The 18759-nt window shown below is 39.2% G+C and overlaps 1 protein-coding gene across 3 annotated transcripts in view; it reads left to right on the forward strand.

Annotated features, from left to right (window-relative positions):
- The window catches only part of LOC121521940 (kelch-like protein 29), a 172152-nt gene extending 163674 nt beyond the window's left edge, over window positions 1-8478 (forward strand). For all 3 annotated transcript variants that reach the window (XM_041806153.1, XM_041806152.1, XM_041806154.1), the window contains exons 14-15: window positions 4340-4484; window positions 7217-8478. In XM_041806153.1, coding sequence (XP_041662087.1) covers window positions 4340-4484; window positions 7217-7400 — 329 coding nt within the window. In that variant the 3' untranslated portion in view covers window positions 7401-8478. The remainder of the gene's footprint in view (window positions 1-4339; window positions 4485-7216) is intronic.
- Window positions 8479-18759: the final 10281 nt, after the last annotated feature.

The raw sequence follows: 18759 nt of genomic DNA on the forward strand, positions 1-18759 counted from the left end.
CCAAACATGCACGGCATGAGAGAACCATTATGGGGGGGGGGGGGGGAATGAGAGTGGCAGCGATGATGGAGTGTTTCCATGGATACCTGATAGGTCATGCTCCTCCACATGTTCTCCATCAAATGTAATCAATGTACATCACCATCTACAACCTTCCTGCTGCTCCTTCATTCTCTGTTCAGGGACACAGGAAGCAGCAGAGGACACTCAGGACCTCATCCTCTGTCTTTCTGAGATGCTGACAGAGCAGTCCATACAGTATACAGTGGGGGTATAATGGAGTTATCTGTATGTGGTGTCTAAGGTGTGACTTCATTTGCTGTCTGACCTTTAGCCTTAGCCCGGCCCCAGACTTGTTGACTAAGGTGTTTTGTTTGTGAGTGTGAGGATCCTTTGCTGTTTGTTTACTTTGATTTTTATCCATAATTAGAGTGTGTAGTTAACCAGCACAAATCATCATATAAGGAAAAATGTGGCTCCACATCACCATTATTAAGGTGTCAGATACTGCTTCTCTTTTTTCTACAAATGAAGGATTTCCATCCATCAGGAAAAACAGAGGATGGTGGTTGAGTGTTTGTGCATCATCCATACTGTTTGTAAAGTGGTGGACCATAAATCCATTGCTCTCCTCACAGCAGAGCTGCTGCTCACAAGCTGCAGGTTTCCAATCAAAATGTTCATTATGTGTTCAATCATCTGTAATGGAATTGCTTCAATAACTGTCCTTCTTATGCGCTGTAAACTGTATCAGACTGAATTGTAAAGTATGCAGTTTGCAATATGTCACATGTTCAATGTCCAAAACATATGCATCTTGTTTTTTCTTTGTTAATCTATGGATGTGTCACAGTTCAAAATGCAGACATGAATTATTGGGATTTAGGCAACTCTAAGTGTTCAGACTCCCTTCATTTTTTTCAGTTTTGTCATTTTGCAGCCTGATACTACAGTTGTTTGAAATTTATTTTATTCTCATTAATCTACATTCATCCTGACAAACTAAAATCAGATTTTTTCAAGTTTATTAAAAATAAAAACTGGGGGCGCACAGATAGTCTAGTGGTCTAAGGCACCACCCATGTACGCCCCTTGTCGTCAGTGGTGTAGATGGTCTGCAGTCTTTGGCGATCGCATTAGCAGGGTTGCCAACTCTCACGCTTCTGGCGTGTGACACACGCTTTCACCTCCTGTCTCACGCTCACACGCCAATCAAACTATTCTCACGCCAGAATCAAACGCTTTGGCGCTCTCAGATTACTCTCTGATTGGTGTGCAATGTTTATCCCCGTGTTGATTGGACGGCTGCTCAAGGTAACGGCCCTAGGCCTGTGAATAACTAGCCAATCACAGCACAGTGGGGCGGGAGTTGACGTCCAGCCACTTCAAAACAGCGGCAGATCGCAGCAGCAATTGTACAACAGTAAACAATTAGTCTGCGTCTTATGTCATGGTTTAATTATACAACGGAACCCAGGGCGTAACAAACTATATAATTTTTGTTTTGAATAAATCAGTGATACTCAACCCGCAGCTCTCGCGCCGCATGTGGCTCTTTAGTGACCAGTTGCAGCTCTTTTAAGGCTTCCTTTAAGAAAATCCTCCTGAAATCCTCTATAAATATGAAAACTGTCAGCAGTAAAGACTCATTGCAATAAGTCATATCAATAAATCTAAGTCCACAGAAAACTTGTGTTTTATTACCGCCGGGTGAGCCCGGGACGGCGGACCATGTGTAAAAGAGCGCAGAGGAAGTCCGCTGGTGGCGCATGTCTTCCGTAAGTTAATAGAGGTGTGGTGTCCTGTCTCGTGTTCAAGGTGAAGCTTCTAATGTCCTCGTTTTAACACATTCCTTCAGTCACTTCCTGCTGAAGCTCTTCCATGCTCGTATTTGATGATGACTTTTGCGATGCGCATCATCACCAACGAGCCAAACACGCACGGATCACATCTTAAAATAATGTAAAACTGAGTAAAACTTTTTTCAAACGTGGATGGTTTATTTGATCTTAAACGTACTAATGATGAATACTGTCAAAAGGGCAGAAACAGAAAAATGAAAGCACCAAACTGGCAGGACAGAAGGATCTGTGAGGGGGAGCTGCAGGTGTGAGGCAGGGCTGGTTTTAGCCATTTGGAGGCCCAGGGCAAAGACCACTATGGGGACCCTCCCCCTTTAGATAAAAGTGATAATAATGAGAGGAAAAAAATTAGAAAGCATAACTTTAAGTTAACAGAGCCACAGAACTACAGTAAATGTGGATATAAATATGGAAAATATGGAATATAAATACCCAAACAGACTCCCATGATTCATCAGCTCTTTGAAAAGCTCCTTAGAGCTCTAAGTCAGTACATTCTGATATTTTAAAAGACTTTAGTCCAGGTGGAGCTTATATAAATACAAACATGCTTATTATCAGTGAAATATCTTTTCTTCTGTACAGACATTTTTCTGTATTTCATCCCACTGAACAACACAATAATCCACCAATTTACTGTTTTATTTCAACTATGGATAGATTGATCATCAAATGCCCGGTTTTGGATTGGGGCTCTTGCAGTAGTATTTTTAAGACAATGTGGCTCCTGGGTAGATTAAGGTTGAGTACTGCTGGAATAAATGCTCTGTAAGGTACAAAGGATATTAGCTGAACAGGCTAACAGTTAACCACTAGCTAGCTTACGTTAATGTGACCAAACGTCCTCTTTTGCTCCAGTAGTAGTAAGTTTTTCTGTGCAATTGATAATGTAGCCACAATGTATGTTTTGAAGAAAGACTTACCAACTGTGTTACCGCAGATGAGCATACTGAAATACTTTAAGAAGGTGAGAGAGAGGGAAAGAGACGAGGGACTGGCACTAGCAGACGGAGGCAGCAGGAATGGGACATCGTCAGAAGAGAGGGAAGATAAAGATGATAAAACTCAGGTACAGTCTTCAGAAATGAGACCATCGCAGGTGAACTAAGCTCACAACACCATCTAAGATTTCATAAGTGGCTGACCTAACAAGTTTTTTTCCCCAATTAAATTTATGGCATTGTGAGCATGGCCTCTGCGGTCCATATCTATTTTATTCAATGTTTGCTGGCAAATAGCGAAGCACAGTAAATTGTTGTTTATCACACTCATATCCTTCAATAGTTGTTGCTATTATATGTGTGTGTGTGTGTGTGTGTGTGTGTGTGTGTTAGGGCCTGTGTGAGACACATACTTTTTAAACCCTAATGGTGAAATGAGTCCAAATATGTCGCCATCATTGAGTGCGCGCATGTATAAGAACAAAATCTCACTCCAGCCAGGAACCCAAAGTTGGCAACCCTGTGCATTAGTAAGCTTAGATGTTGTCGTTTTGGGGACAAATCTGGGTCTGCTGGAATGCGCTGGTGTAGCTTGGCATTATGGCTTGACCCCGTGTTGTGTCTTTGCTAACATTAGCAACATTAGCCATCATGCCTTGATCAAGTGTTGTTGTTAGCATCTTTGCTAACATTAGAACATTAGTTATCATGGCTTGATCCTGTGTTCTTGTTTGCGTCTTTGCCAGCATTAGCAACATTAGCTATCATAGCTTTATCCCGTGTTGTTGTTAGCATCTTTGCTAACATTAGCAACATTAGCTATCATGGCTTGATCCTGTGTTGTTGTAAGCATCTGTGCTAACATTAGCAACATTAGCTGTCATTGTTTGATCCTGTGTTGTTGTTAGCATCTTTGCTAACATTAGAACATTAGCCATCATGCCTTGATCCTGTATTCTTGTTAACGTCTTTGCTAGCATTAGCAACATTAGCTATCATAGCTTTATCCGGTGTTGTTGTTAGCGTCTTTGCTAACATTAGAAAAGATGCATTTTGCCAGGAGGTGGTACTTCAGACTCATTGTGCTCCGGTGTAAAGACAGTTCATCACCCCAGTATGTACACACAACTTTTGTGTCATCCAGACCATCCATTAGGCAGCTTTTTAAATAAAATTTGCCGTGAAGCTGACCTGGGTCTGTTGCCTCACTCATTACTGCTGGCTGCGTTTGACCCACCTTTAACCTTTTTATCCCAGAGATGTAAACATCGTGTGCAGGAGGACTACGAGAGGAAATTGTGGTCAAACTTAGTCATATGATTAAACTGGGTTATTATTTTTTTAACCCGTTAAGCTTTCTTGATTAATCACGAGCGTTAACGCGTTAATATCAACAGGCCTAGTTTTTACAATGCAATGACAATAAACAACTACCTATCTACTATCTAAAGACATCCGTGCTTTCCTTAACTATGTCTCTCCTTTCTCTCCCTCTCATCTATATCCATTTCTCCATCTTTCTCTCTACATCTTTAGATAACAAATACGCTCCTGCAGTGAGTCTGAATGGTTTAATATTCATCCTGGGAGGAGCTTATGCTCGAGCCACCACCATCTATGACCCAGACAAAGGAAACATCAAGGCTGGTCCCAACATGAATCACTCTCGACAGTTCTGCAGGTGAGACATTATTAACAGAGCAGAGCAACATGAAGTTTGTCTACCTCACAGACTGTGTGAAAACCATCATGGTTAAAATGGTGAAGCCAATCATGAAGTGCTTGAAACCAGCAGTCCTTCTAATTAACAATAAAGGGAAACTCCATTAATCAAAATAAGAGGCCTGATTGGATGACCTTACTTCTCTTGATCTACTACCTTTGTAAACATTTTCTAATCAGTTAGTGTTTTCAATCAATACTTAAGAGTGCTCTCCAGCCCAGCATGTCATCAGATTTGTAATCATAGTGATGGGGACAAAATGAAGAGACAAGTACTGACAGTGTTTCTTGCAAACTGCACTGAAATTGCCAAACTTCTCACTTAGTGAAAAAAAATCTTTTCAAATCTGTGGGTCTAATTTGGGAAATGAGAAACTCTGCTTAATTTGATAAAGTTTTTGTGAGTATTTCCATCTTCTCTTTGTTAGGCTTCATACTTATTGTGAGAGTCATTTGTGTTTTTTTTTTCTTTTGCAGAGTGAAGGGGTGTATTTTTTTTAATTTTTTTTTTTTTTTGTAAAAAACAAAGTCTAGTAATATTCTTCATTTTTACCACAATGGGATCACACCCTAACAATCCACTCAGCTCAAACCACTAAGGTGTGCAGTCTGCAGAATAATGAGTCTGCTGCTTTCAAGACCACTGCACTTTTTATTGCTTGCTTTTAGTTTTTTCATCTTTTACTCAGCTCCCTTCAGATTTATATAATCAATAAGATAAACATAACTAAATAAATAGTTATGACCCTTTGTCTGTCCAAAATCTCAGACACATATGTGTTCACACCACACCAACTCTGTTTCCTATTTCACTGGTAAAAATATTATTTATTAGTGTTGCACAGTCACGTTATTCTGTTTGTTCTTAAGATTGTAGGAAGAAGGCAAATACTATACATTGTATCTACGAAATGTCTATTTATTTTATGTTCCTTTAACAAATCTACATTAAAATCACTGCTCACAAAGATCAGCTTTTTTATCATTTCTCTTGTCAGACAGTTCAACCATCTTGTTGTTTAAATTGATTATCGGTGCAATACTCACAGGTGCAGTTAAGTTTTATTTATTATTCAGGTTTATTCTCAGGTTCAGTATCATTCTCCATTTCATAAGTTTGTGTTCTGAAAAGTCAGCAGTTTGCAGATTCAGGATGTGTGAATGATTATTCACAAAGTCCGGTGATCCAGCCTTTCTGACGTCATCACAGTTCACGTCTTTAAATGGGAAGGAATAATCCTCATCCTCTCTCACAGTAGCAGCCATACAGCAAACAAATGAAGCACTCCCATACAAATCTTGATCGAATGTACACACAATGTTTAACACACAGCTCAAAAGTCCCCGATGCCACTTTTTCAGGAAATAGTACGTGTGTGTGTCATTGTCTGCATGGATCCAGGTGTGGATATTGTATTTTGTTCTGCTTCTTAAGGATGCATGCATGTCTTGCAATGTCAGAATTCTTTTTAGTTAAGTGTTCATTCAGGTAGACTCCCGTGCCAGACAGCTTCCTCGCTTGTCTTAACAGTTCAATTTAGCTTTTTATGTTTGCAAAGCGAACAATGATGTTCAGCTTTGCTTAAGAGTCCGTTAAAGCATGTGACAGGCTGAGATGTTTTTGCGGTTTTTGCTTATCTGCTCCATCATAAAGTTCAGGGATTTCTTTCTTTCCTCCATTTCTTCTTCCGTTTCAGTACCACCTTGACTTGTCTTTGCTGGCATTCCTTCTTATTTTATCTTAGTTTTTTAATTGTTTTCTGGCTTATCTGCTGAGCAGCTCAGAACGCAGCATACAGACGCAACACAAGGAAGGAAGGAAAGAAGCAGGTACATTTGGGAAGATATTGCAGAAGGTGATTAAAAATGTGGAATGTGACTCATAAATCATGTTGTCAGAGCTATTGATAAGCTGCAGCCACACACCAGACAGCTGTTCTGCTACATTTAAGTTTTACACCAGAGCATGCATGAAGAGAACTCACACAAACCCTCAGAAACAGCACTATGAGAGGATGAAGTCCAGCAGGGTCATCATGCAGGAGAGCTGATATTCTCTCCTCACTGAGTCACGCTCTCTGCAGGCCCCTCGGTTTATCAAGAAGAGCAGCTCCAGGCCTTGACCTGCTGAGCTCTCTCTGAGTAGATTTCGGCTTTATGCAATAACCTTTTTCAGCCACAATGGTGATGCAAAATTTTTGCAATAGTTCTGCATGCAAATGTATGTAAATGCAGATTGTTCCAAACCCCAACAGGAGTGTGAAGCCAAAACCAGCTTGCAACCAAAGTTTCAATCCTCTTCACATGCAAACTCTTGTTTCTTTTCCTCATGTCAAAAAGAACATTTGTATAGATATTTACTCTTCATCAGTTATCTCTCCAGCCCTGAAGAGGAGAGATAAACCAGTAAGCCTGCTGTTTTTCCTTAACAAAGAAGCCTGCTGAGAGTATGGCTGAATGTGATCAAACTAACTAAATATTCATTGATAACTACTGCTTATCATGTCCACTCAGGTGTGTTTACAGCAGTTTCTGCTTTTGAGGAGATTTTAGCTGCAGGAACATTCTCCATGAATTTGGGACCTTTGCAGCTCTGTATGTCTCCACCACAGGCCCCAGGATCTAAATGAAGTCCTGTGGGTATTTTAAAGGAGCTTACTGAAATAAATAATGTTCTGTCTTCTCATGCAGCGCTGTGATCCTAGACGGGAAGATCTACGCCACAGGAGGCATCGTGAGCAGCGAGGGTCCCGCTCTGGGCAACATGGAGACCTTTGACCCCAACACCAACACATGGACGCTCCTGCAGTCCCTGCCCTGTCCGCTCTTCAGACACGGCTGTGTGGTCATCAAGAAGTACATCCAGAGCAGCTGAGAGTGGCTGGGACTCAATCAGACTGGGTTCAGTGCCAAAATCTCGCTGAGCTCTGATATAAGGACGTGTTTGACAGCTGCTTTGGGTCAAGGTTGGACTTGATGCCAGCATCTTCCAGCCCTTCTCCTGTCCCAGCCTTCAAAGATCCCTGTGCAGAATGTACTCATGCTCAGCTACTCAGCCATGTCACATAAAGATGCCTAGTGTCTGTACTGTATGTGTCATGGTTGTAGTTCATCCTCCACCCAACAGGCACAGGGACTGTCTTGATTAACTTCTTATTTCATTTGTTTGTTTTAAACCTCTTTGAAAGCCATGCAGGGTAAAATGTCTGTCATTTTTGAATGTTTTGTCCAACAAGTGAAGGTTTCGGAGTCAAATGCCTAGAGAGCAGAGTTTCTTTTCTATGTTTTAACACTTTTCATTAAACCTCAAGTAAAGGATATGTTGTTTTCCCCCTTTTTATTTGAAATAAAAAATCTCTTCTCTTCACTTTGTTAGGAAGTGGAATTCCACTGAGTGAATTTGAGTTTTTCAAAAGATGTTTTAGCTCTGTATCACACAGTTCTTTTGACTTGTCTGACTGTGTCCATAAATATTGGACTGGTGGGGTTTAAATGGAAAGAAAAAATAATTTTCTTTGTCAATCATGTCTGATTTTGAAATTATCTTGTAGTTTGTTATTCCTTCATGTGGTGTCTACACTCTGCTCTTGGGACAAAGAGGTTGTATAGAGAGATAAACAGTTTCTAAAGCGAAAAAGCACAATAACCATCCGTTGTATGACTTTTCTGTTGATTCATGCTTTATTCAATATATCACTTTCCCCCATATTTTCTTTTTTTCCTATATAGTGTTTTATCACACCCCACAAAGTGAGTTGGGTTTTTATTCTGTAAATACAGGAAGTATATATAAAAACCTGAATGAAGCTCTGTATAAATGTTTTATAACAGAAGAAAATATTGTAAATATGTTTTTAGAGATAAAAGTTCATTACAGGTATAACTTACACTGAGGTTACAGTTGTGAACAGAAGATTTAAAAACAGAACAGAAAGACTGTGTAGACTAAATAAACTGACAAGCTGATACTGTTGTCAACCCTTTCTTCCACCTGCTGTCTCTCCATGATTTCTGTGTTTAACAGGCTATAAATACATTTAAACAGAACATTTTTCAGGTGCTCCACATAAATCTGTCCAGACAACAACACAGCTACAGGGGTGAGAAGTAATTTTTTTAAAAATCGTTCTGATCTGTCAGATTTTTACTTTCTTTGCAAAGTTTGAGATGTTAAACAAAGATTTGAAACAGGAGAGACCTAACACAAGTTTAACAACATTTTTTAATATAAATTTTAATGACAGAAAAATACGCAATGTCTACATTATTAGACTCCATCGTAAAGACTTCATGCACTGGAAGGGGTACTGGTGACCCTGGTGGTGGTGTTGATGAGGGAGGCAGGGTCAGAAGAGGAGGAGACTGTTGAGAAGCTGGACCAGGAACCAATGAGGTGGCTTGGAGGAGGAGACTAAAGTATGCAGGATGAGATAAGCAGATTACCTATGATGATCTGGATTCAATGATGATGAACTGAATGGAGGTGGCTGGGGTGGAGGAGGGTTGCACCATTCACATTGAAATGACAGGCTGACTTTGGAAGAGGTTGTGTCTTCATGTAGTTGTACCCCCCCATAGAGTCTAGACACTGCTGGTAGTGATGAAAGGATGTAGGATGAAATGAGGAGCAACTTGTGAGGAGCTCCACCCAGACACTGATGAGATGACTTGGAGGTCTCAATTGAGGGATAGAAAGTGGGCTTCTGAGTATCTGTACTAGATGCTGATGAGATGAATGGAGGTGGATGGGTGGAGGAGGGTTGAAACCACAGGTGAAAGATTTAAAATATGTCATCACTAGATGTAACTAGAAATTCCTGTTTCTTATTTCAGTTTGATATGAGGTTTGAAATAGGCAGTACTAACTTTTTTTCCAATGTGCCCTGCTTCCAGTTCCTCAGTCAGGTGGGAAAATCAGCTGGTCAACAACTTGACAGGAGGGAAAACATTTAAACTGTGAGTGCCATGTTGAAAAGAGGGGTCAGCTACCACAAACTATTTAGAAAAAGACAACCTGCTAAGACTGAACACCAGTGACCTGCAAACATTGAACAGCTCTCACACAAATCAAGAGGACACAAAGGGTTCATGTCCTGCTGTGCTAACCTCATCGACCAGTCCGATACTTTGTAAATTATTATTCTGAGGGACTATCCTTGATGCTGACTCAGACCCTGAATTAATCAGGAAGCTAAAATAGCAGAAAAAATGAGCTGAGTAATCTCAATGTGACGACTGGCCTGTGATAAAGCGTTCCACTTGAGGGTGAGATGGGCTCAGCGACAGAGTTTAGTGATTCAGAACATTAACCATCCTCATTTCCTGTGGCTATCTGCATTTGTAACTCTGCTGGTGAAGATCTGAATGTTTGTGTTTTCTGATGAGAGCTGGACTCAGACTCTCCATCTCTCTCCCCCATTTAGTTTGTGTCTTTGTGGTCCCAGGCTGTTCAGGATGAACCTGAAAGGTTTTCTCTCCGTCTCACAGGGATGTATCAAAATGCTGGATTCTCTCCTCCATCTCCTGCAGATGGAGGACACTGACTCAATCTGAACAGAGCCGCAGGAAAAGAGATGGATGTTAGCCTGCAGTAGACCATGATTAATGCATTGAAGATGCTACACTGTGTGCCAGTCTCAAGACTGAACCACTGTAACAGGAGTAGATCTTGTACTTATTTCAAAATCTGTAAGTAAAGTATTTAACAAAAAACTATATAGTTCAAGAAAATGACAGTCCTGCCTCACATGAGGCATCTTCAGCATCTTCTGTTTCCACCTAATGAAGCTCAGCATTAGTTCATGCAAAACAGGGTAGTCATACGCCCAGCATGTCTCTCCCTTATTCTCTCTGAGTGCATTTTTTGCTTTTTGACCATTATTCCCAACCACAGTGCAGGAAATTATTAAACTGGTAATTAAGTTTGATGATACTTTGATTGAAGCATGGCCACTTGTTCATTTGTAGATCTAGACACATTGAATCACTCTCATTTAATCCTGAATACATTTATAAGGTTGAAGGTCTGCTGCTGTTCTACACATCATTTAACTTCAAATCACTCTCTTTTCTAGCATCACTTAATCACAGCCTCAAAACTATCGACAGCAGGTCAGAAAAGCTTTTAACTCCTGCTGTAAAAAGATCTGAAAGACAAAGCTAATGTGAGACTGAAACAAAGTCTCTCTCTTGGAAAATTCCCCGAAAGCTTCAGCTCATCAGGCTGTGTTTAGACACAATGATGCTTTTAACACACCTCTGTTTGCCGTGTCTCGCTCTACACCCACACACCAACATGCATATAAACTCTTCACTGCTTTGATGCTTTACACCTCTAACCCTGAGTCTTTCTGCCTGAAGCCCTTTCACCTTGTCATCCCTGAAACACAGGAGACAGTCTAACAAACCTCTGCACCTACATGCTGAGTCTGAACAGACTCCATCTAACACAATAGAAGAGCTCTCTTCCTCTCTAGGTAGGAGAAAGTTTGATTCCTGTAACCCTTAATGCAGGGATGTCAGGCTAAATCACAGCAGGGGCCAAATTCTGAACTTGGGTCCACATTTAACAATAAACTGTTTTCACCAGCAATGAATTATGGGGGTGAAAAACCTGATAAACTGATGATAAATGATTTTGAGATTAAAAAAAGGTGAAAATGATAAGTGTAAAGGCCCAAAATCTGGGAAAAAATTCAAACTTATTAGCTCAAAAGGTTCAAAACATGGCATTTAAAGTCAAAATAATGTTTTTGAAAGGGAAATAAATGAGATGGAAAGTTGAAATCATTTTTCTTGACAGTCAAAATATTAGATATAATCAAAATCAGTTTAAATCGTCAAAGCGTTAAGGAAAAAAAGGATATAAAGGTCAAAATGTGAGGAAAAAAACAAAATAATGAGTTTTAAAGGTCAAATTATTACTTAAAATTTAAAATTGAGGATCTAAAGGTCAAATTATGAGATAAAGGTCAAAGTAAGGAGATAAAAAGGTCAAAATGTGAGAAAAAACATAATAATGAGTTTTAAAGGTCAAATTATTACTTAAAATTTAAAATTGAGGATCTAAAGGTCAAATTATGAGATAAAGGTCAAAGTAAGGAGATAAGAAGGTCAAAATGTGAGAAAAAAAACATAATAATGAGTTTAAAAGGTCAAAATATTTAAAATGTTAATATTGGGGATCTAAAAAGTCAATTTTTGAGATAAAAGTCAAAGTAAGGAGCTTAAAAAGTCAAAATGTGAGAAAAAACCCATTATCATGAGTTTAAAAGGCCAAAATATCAATTAAAATGTTAAAATTGGGGTCTTAAACGTAAAAAAAAAAAAAAAAAGATAAAATGTCAAAATAGTGAATTGAAAAGGTCAACATATGAAATAAAAAGTTAAAACCATAACTTTGTGTCATAACAGATGCAAAATTAAGAAAATGACATGAAAACATACATTATTTTACTACATTCCTGACTTTTTATTTAATCATTTTAACTTTTTAAAACATTTTTATGACTTAACAAGATATTTAAAATCATCATGGTGAAGTTTACATTTTTAAACTAGAGGAAATCTGCCCTCAAACCAGTAGACTAGTTATGATAAAAATATGATATGATCTGGTGGGCCTGGTGTAACTGTACCACGGGCTGGATTTGGCCCAAGGGCCTTGAGTTTGACACCCCTGCCTTAATGGGTTTAAAAACATCAAAATAGTGAGGCTTACTCCCCAGAAGGGCATCATTTCTACTCACAATCAGAAATACATGAGGAAATTTACAACACACTGTAAAAATGTCATCAACTTCTGATGTCCAAGTTGTTGCAACAAAAATGTTCAAAATATCTTTGTGCATCTGCTGTGTTCGAACTCATCTTTTTTACTTTTGATATTTACTTTTGAGAGAAATTGAATTGTGTTTAAACAGCTAGATCATTTTTTCCCACCAGAAAAAAAGATGAGAAGAAAGAGAACAGTGTGTGCTGTATCTAAATATCATTTATTTCCCAGCCTACAGACAGCAAACTTGCAGATGAAACCTTAGGCGAGATTAAACCCTGTTCCACAGAGGCTGCTGTCTGAGGTTGTTATGTCTTTTAACACTGCAACAAAAGCATGCGTGCACAAAGAGCTTTTGTGGCCTGAAGTCACCCAGATTATAAGAGAATCACTCACAATGAGATAGAAATAAATCAAACAATACTGCTTCTGAAAAACAAGGAAGGAAACCGATATTAGATGACCTGCAGGCCAGACTTTTCAGCAGCAATCCACAAATAAGCAGAGGAATAACCTTACTTAATGATGACTGGTTAATGTGACTAGCTGCTTATAAAGCCCTGCATTGTACACATGGGTACAGTTTGTCTGCTAAAGGTCTGCTCTCCGCTAAGATCGAGACAAGCTGAACCCAGAGGAGGACAGGGGGAGGAAAGGGACAGATTTATGAACACAAACATGAGTGCAACATTAAAAGGAGCTGGCCTCAGCAGCCAAACAGAGCATCAACAATGCACTGGTGTGTTACATGTAAAGAAACAAGGAGATGACCTGCTGCCGAGGCATGATGTGTGCAAACAAAACACGTGCTGACATTTCTGCTCTGCAAACACCAATTTAGGCTGGCAGGATAAAATGAGCCCAGACACAAGCCCTCCCTTTCTCCAGCATCCAGCAGCAGCAGGCCTGTGGACAGGCGGCACCACCTGGCTGACTGCTCGCTCCCCTTCTTTCTCTACATTTTCCTCTTTCTGACATCCTGACAGCCAGCTCTGGCTACCAGGATGCTGCCAGTCCTGACCAGCCATCTCCACTGACATGTACGGAAGCAGCACATGACCAGATGGGATTCTGGGAAAATATGATATCATGTATTCTGTGCAAAACATTCTCAAGACAGCTTAACAATGGAAAGAGAAAAAATGGCTTTATGCTGAGGAGCTTTCTGTTTGCTTTAAGTTATGGGATAAAGGGCTAAGAAATGTACTTTTGTGCAAGTTACTGATGATTTTTTAAAAGATGAGGTTAAAAAAATCAAGATCGTACTCATCTTAGCATCTTAGTGTCATACAGGCTGCATTATATAAGAATGAACAATTGAATTCAATTGTTTTAGCTCATACTGCTTCAATCTTTTTCAGTTCTTAAAACAAAATGTATAACAACAATGCTCTTAGGAAATGTTTTCCTCAAAGTCAACTATTATCCCAATCCAGATGATGCTCCTAGTTACAACACATCAGTATGGATCTTTTGGTACAGCCAAAAAAATGTATCAGAAGGCTTTCCACAAAATTTTGTGTTTCTGTGGGAATTTTTTCCCATTCATTCTGTAGAGCATTTATGAGATCAGGCATCGATGTTGAATGAGAAGGCCTGGCTTACAATCTCCGTTCCAGTTCATCCCAAACTTTCTTGATGTGGTTGAGGTCAGGGCTCTGTATGAAATGCCCCATGCCATCCCTCGAACACCAAACTTCACAGTTTGCACAATGCAGTCAGGCAGGTAATGTTCTCCTGGCATCCACCAAACCCAGAATCGCCCATCTGACCGCCAAACAGAGAAACGTGAGTTGTCACTCCACTGAACACGTTTCCACAGCTCCACAGCCCAGTGTTGGTGTGCTTTACACCACTCCTTTTGATGCTTGGCATTGGACTTGATGATGTGAGGCTTGCATGCAGCCTCTTTGGCCATGGAAAACCATTCATTAAGCTCCAGTGGAAGTTCAGAACTCTTCAGCTATGGAATCAGCAGAGCATTGGCGACTTTTACACACCATGAGCCTCAGCAGTCATTGACACTGCTATGTGATTTTACCTGGTCGTCACCATATGGCTGAGTTTCTGTCGTTCCTAAATGCTTCCCCTTTCTAATAATATCACTTACAGTTGACTATAGAATATCCAGCAGGGATAAAATTTCACGGACCATCATATTGCAAAAGGGTCATCCATCACAGTACCACACTTGAAATCAATGAGCTCTTCAGAATGACCTATTTAGGATCACAACTGTTTGTAAATGGAGCCTGCATGGTAAGGTGCTTTATTTTCTACACTTGTGGCAATAGGTCTGAATGAAAGAGACTAATAGCTAATGTTGTTGATGGGAATAAAGTATTTGTCACTGCAGACACTGCAGAAAAAAAGAGGACAAAGAGGAGAGAGATAAGGCAAAAACAAAAAACACTGAAAAATTACAAGATTTAAAGGTCAAAGAGGAGCCAGGTTACCTGATAATATGCTGTAGTACTCTGGTGTCTGACAGTTCAACCCCAGGTGAGGAGATCTTGATTGTCTAGGATTAGCTGCAGCCGTGACTACCCACGACTGATGGCGGCTGAATTAAAACTTGAATTGGTGTGGTTAAAGCTTTACTCCAGAATTTCATCTGTTTATACTCCAACTATGGTTGTGGCTGGTGATTAATACACTAAAAAAAGTGTAAATCTTAATGTTTGTGAGTAAAATATGTCTAACTCGGGAAAAATTACCCCTCAGATTTTCCTGGGTACTAGACTGGCCTGCATGGAGTCTTCCAGTGAAAATGTATGGTGCATTATGAAGCAAAAATTGGCAGTGGGACCACACACTGATCAGCAACTTAAGGTTTATATCAAGCAAGAATGGGAAGTGACTCCACTTTTTAACACTGCTGGGTTAGAAACTTGCTTTAACTTCCAAGGCAAACCTTTTATCTGCACCTTTTTTTAGTTTGTAAAATGTTTTGTAAGTACAAATGTTTATAAGTTTTGTAAGTACTTTTCTTACCATGAATCTGTGGTGGTGACCTCATCTTAATGCTTTTATTCACATATTGTTGTGTAAGGACCTTATAAATCTTATATCTGTGGAAAAAACACCTCATAGGTTAACTGTACTTCTTGTATTGAATTACCGTCTCAAGGTTTGGTGTATTCATGTAAGTTAAATAGCCGAGTTTGTTCAAAGTCATTAAGGAGAGGAAAAGAGAGAACTTTTCATTTGTTTACAATGAAAAAAAGTTTTCAGTCGTTTCACAGCAACTTTACTTCCATCAAGTGTTGAACACACTCAGTCAGAGAAAATATTACCTTTCAAACTGTGATTCTTCCTGGCTCTGCAGGGCGGAGCATGCTTTTGATAAGAAATTCTCCACCTTGCAAGTTCAACCATCAGTCCTTTTGCTAATAATGTGGAGATTCACTCCCTTCAACCATGAAGAATGCCTGTAATCAGAAATCATATAAAAGTAATTTGCCATTGCAGCCTATTCCACAACTTCTTGTATGGATATAATTTAATGGATCCAGTTTGCACTTTTTGTGGAGTAACTCTGTTCTAACACAAAGGAAGTTCTCAGGGTTTTTTTTTAGTTCTGTGAAATCAGCGTTGAAATTATAAAATAGATGAAAGGAGGACATCCTGGTGAGATGCCAGTTTTAACAACAGAAGCATAAAAGCTTTAATTAGCATTATTACAACCAATGTCACACTTGTGTAATGACGTTAAAGTCACGGTGAGACACTGCTGCTACCTTCCTTTCATCCAGCTGTAAATTCTGATCTCTTGTTTTACTTCAATCACAATACAATTTCTCCATTTTTTATCCTTCATTTCAATATGTCAGTGGATTTCCTTTTTAACGTTTCATCTTTATCCCTCCTTTTCCTCCTGATGTATTTGTCTTTCTTCCCTCTTCCCTCTCTCCTTCCCTGCTCATTGATTCTCCTGTTACACTAAGCCGGCTGAGTGCTCTTGTGTACTCCTCAGCCTCTGTCGGTTTGATCAGCAGGTCTGTGACAGTGTAAATGGTGTGAGTGTGTCTTACACAAGACTCAGTGATTGACCGAGCACAGTGCACACATTAGGACAGTAATCCACACTCTAAGTTCTGCTCCTGACATGGACCATTTAACCTTGAAACCCCTCTAAACTCCATGTTCCATCTCCCCTCCCAACCTTCACTATCATCTCTATCCATTTATCTACTTCTTAACATAGCAGATGGAGGTAAAAGGCCTTGGGGCCTTAGGATTTGCTTCTGCAAAGGACAGCTGGCTGCACAGGAGTTACTGGAGTGTTTCCTGTCTCACAAAACTCAACAGCAGTGCTTTGATTCTGGTCTTGATAAAAACAGGGATCATAACCAGCAGTTGAAATATCATCCCAAATCCCTTCCTGACTGTGGAAAAGTCACACAGGATTTCAAGCAACTTTGATTCTGTGACTCCAGAATCTTAGACTTTGATGTTCAAAAGAAATACACAACTGGATTTTTCTGACTCTGAATCACTGAAGAAACAATCAGTTGCTATATAATCTAATGGCTTTGGGCCTACTTTATCAAGTCTTGAGTCAACGCAGCTTCCTACCAGGAGATTTTAGAGGCCTTCATGCTTCTGCCTGCCCATGAGCCTTATGGAGATATGGATTTTGTTTTCTAGCAGGACTTGGCACATGTCCACAGTGGCAAAACTACCAGGAACTGCTTTTCTGACTATGGCAGGGGTGTCAAACTCAATCACAGCAGGGGCCAGATTCTGGATTTAGGTCTAACATGAGGGCCTAAAATGGTCAACATTTAACTATAACTGTCAACCTCATTTTCACCAGTTATAAAATATGAAAAAACAGCACTGATGATAAATCATATGGAAACTCAAAAAATTAAAAATGATGAATCTAAAGGCTCAAATCTAAGATAAAAATTCTAACTTATCAGTTCAAAAGATCAGAACATGATATTAAAAATAGAAAAACAATGTTTTTAAAGAGCAAATAGTAAGAAGGAAGTTGAAATCATGAGTTTAAAAGGTCAAAATATGAGATCAAATTTGAAATCATGAGTTTAAAAGTCAAAATATGACCTAAATTTTAAATTGTAGGACTGATAGGTCAAAATATGGGATTAAAAAGCCAAATTTAGGAGTTAGAAAATGTCAAAGTATTAGCTACAATTTAAAATGATGACTTAAATTTAAAATTGGGAGTTTTTAAGGTCATAATATGATATAAAAGTAAAATGTATTCATTTAAAATGTCAAAATATGGGAAAAATTGAAATCATGAGTTTAAAAATCAAAATATGGGATTAAAAAGCCAAAGTAAGGAGTTGAAAAGGTCAAAATATGACTTAAAATTTAAAATTGGGAATCTAAAAAGTAAAAATAGGACATATTAAGTCCAAATTATGAGTTGAAAAGGTCAAAGTATGAAATGAAATGTCAAAATCATAAGTTTGAGCTGTAATCTTGAGATGCAAAACTGAAAATATGACATAAAAACATAAAATAATTTATTTTCCCGCATTCTTGACTTTTTATGAAATCCTTCTCACTCTTTACTTTTTCAAATGTTTATGTTTCAACAATTACAGTTTAAATATTCAAGGTTAAGTTTACATTATCATACTGGAGGAAATCTGCAGACCTCATACTGGTGGGCCAGTTATAGTACAAATATGATATGATCTTGCGAGCCGGATATAATCGCTCCATGGGCCAGATTTGGCCCCCGGGCCTTGAGTTTGACACTCCTGGACTATGGAGATAAATCTAAGGTCGCTATCAAAGCACCTGGACATCCATAGCACTGGAGCAGTGCCACAGGTTGATTGGCTCCATAGAGAGTAAGACTGATGTTACTTTAAGCACTAAGTACTTTTTTACTTGGGGGTGTGTTTTACTCAATCTAATTCAATATTAACACCTGTTAAACCTGTGTTTTATTTCTAATGTGAAAAATTAACAAAGTACAGCTCCCAACTTTTATATCATGTTGGAAAAATTCACTTTAGGAAGTGCTCAAGGAAACAACTTTATTTAATCTGTGATGATCATGATAGACTTGACATGTTTTTGTCATTGCCATGTAAAATCAGCCATGGAAATTGGAAACTGCAAGACTTTATGCGGAGCTATCAAACATAATCTGTACCGACTACGGTGGACAGATTAAGATGTAGTTATTAAAAACATGGCAGTTTTCAGCTGGAGTAACACAGTTTATGTGGTGTTTATTTTGTATTGAATATTTTACTTTGTGGTACTTCCGGTTTCCGGAGCTGGTTGCTGGCTGCTAACTTGACTCTGTTTCTCCTGAGGCGTTCACCCTGCCCCCCTGGTGCTGTGGAGAGGCACACCTGCAGCGAATCCTCTAATCACACCTGCTATTTAAGACTGGCTGCAGCTCTCTACAGCGCCTGAGTCTTGTCTACATTACCTCACGGTAAACGTCGTCTCCGGGCTCCTTCTC

Source organism: Cheilinus undulatus, linkage group 14, assembly GCF_018320785.1.
Source record: "Cheilinus undulatus linkage group 14, ASM1832078v1, whole genome shotgun sequence".
Classification (NCBI taxonomy): Eukaryota; Metazoa; Chordata; class Actinopteri; order Labriformes; family Labridae; genus Cheilinus; species Cheilinus undulatus.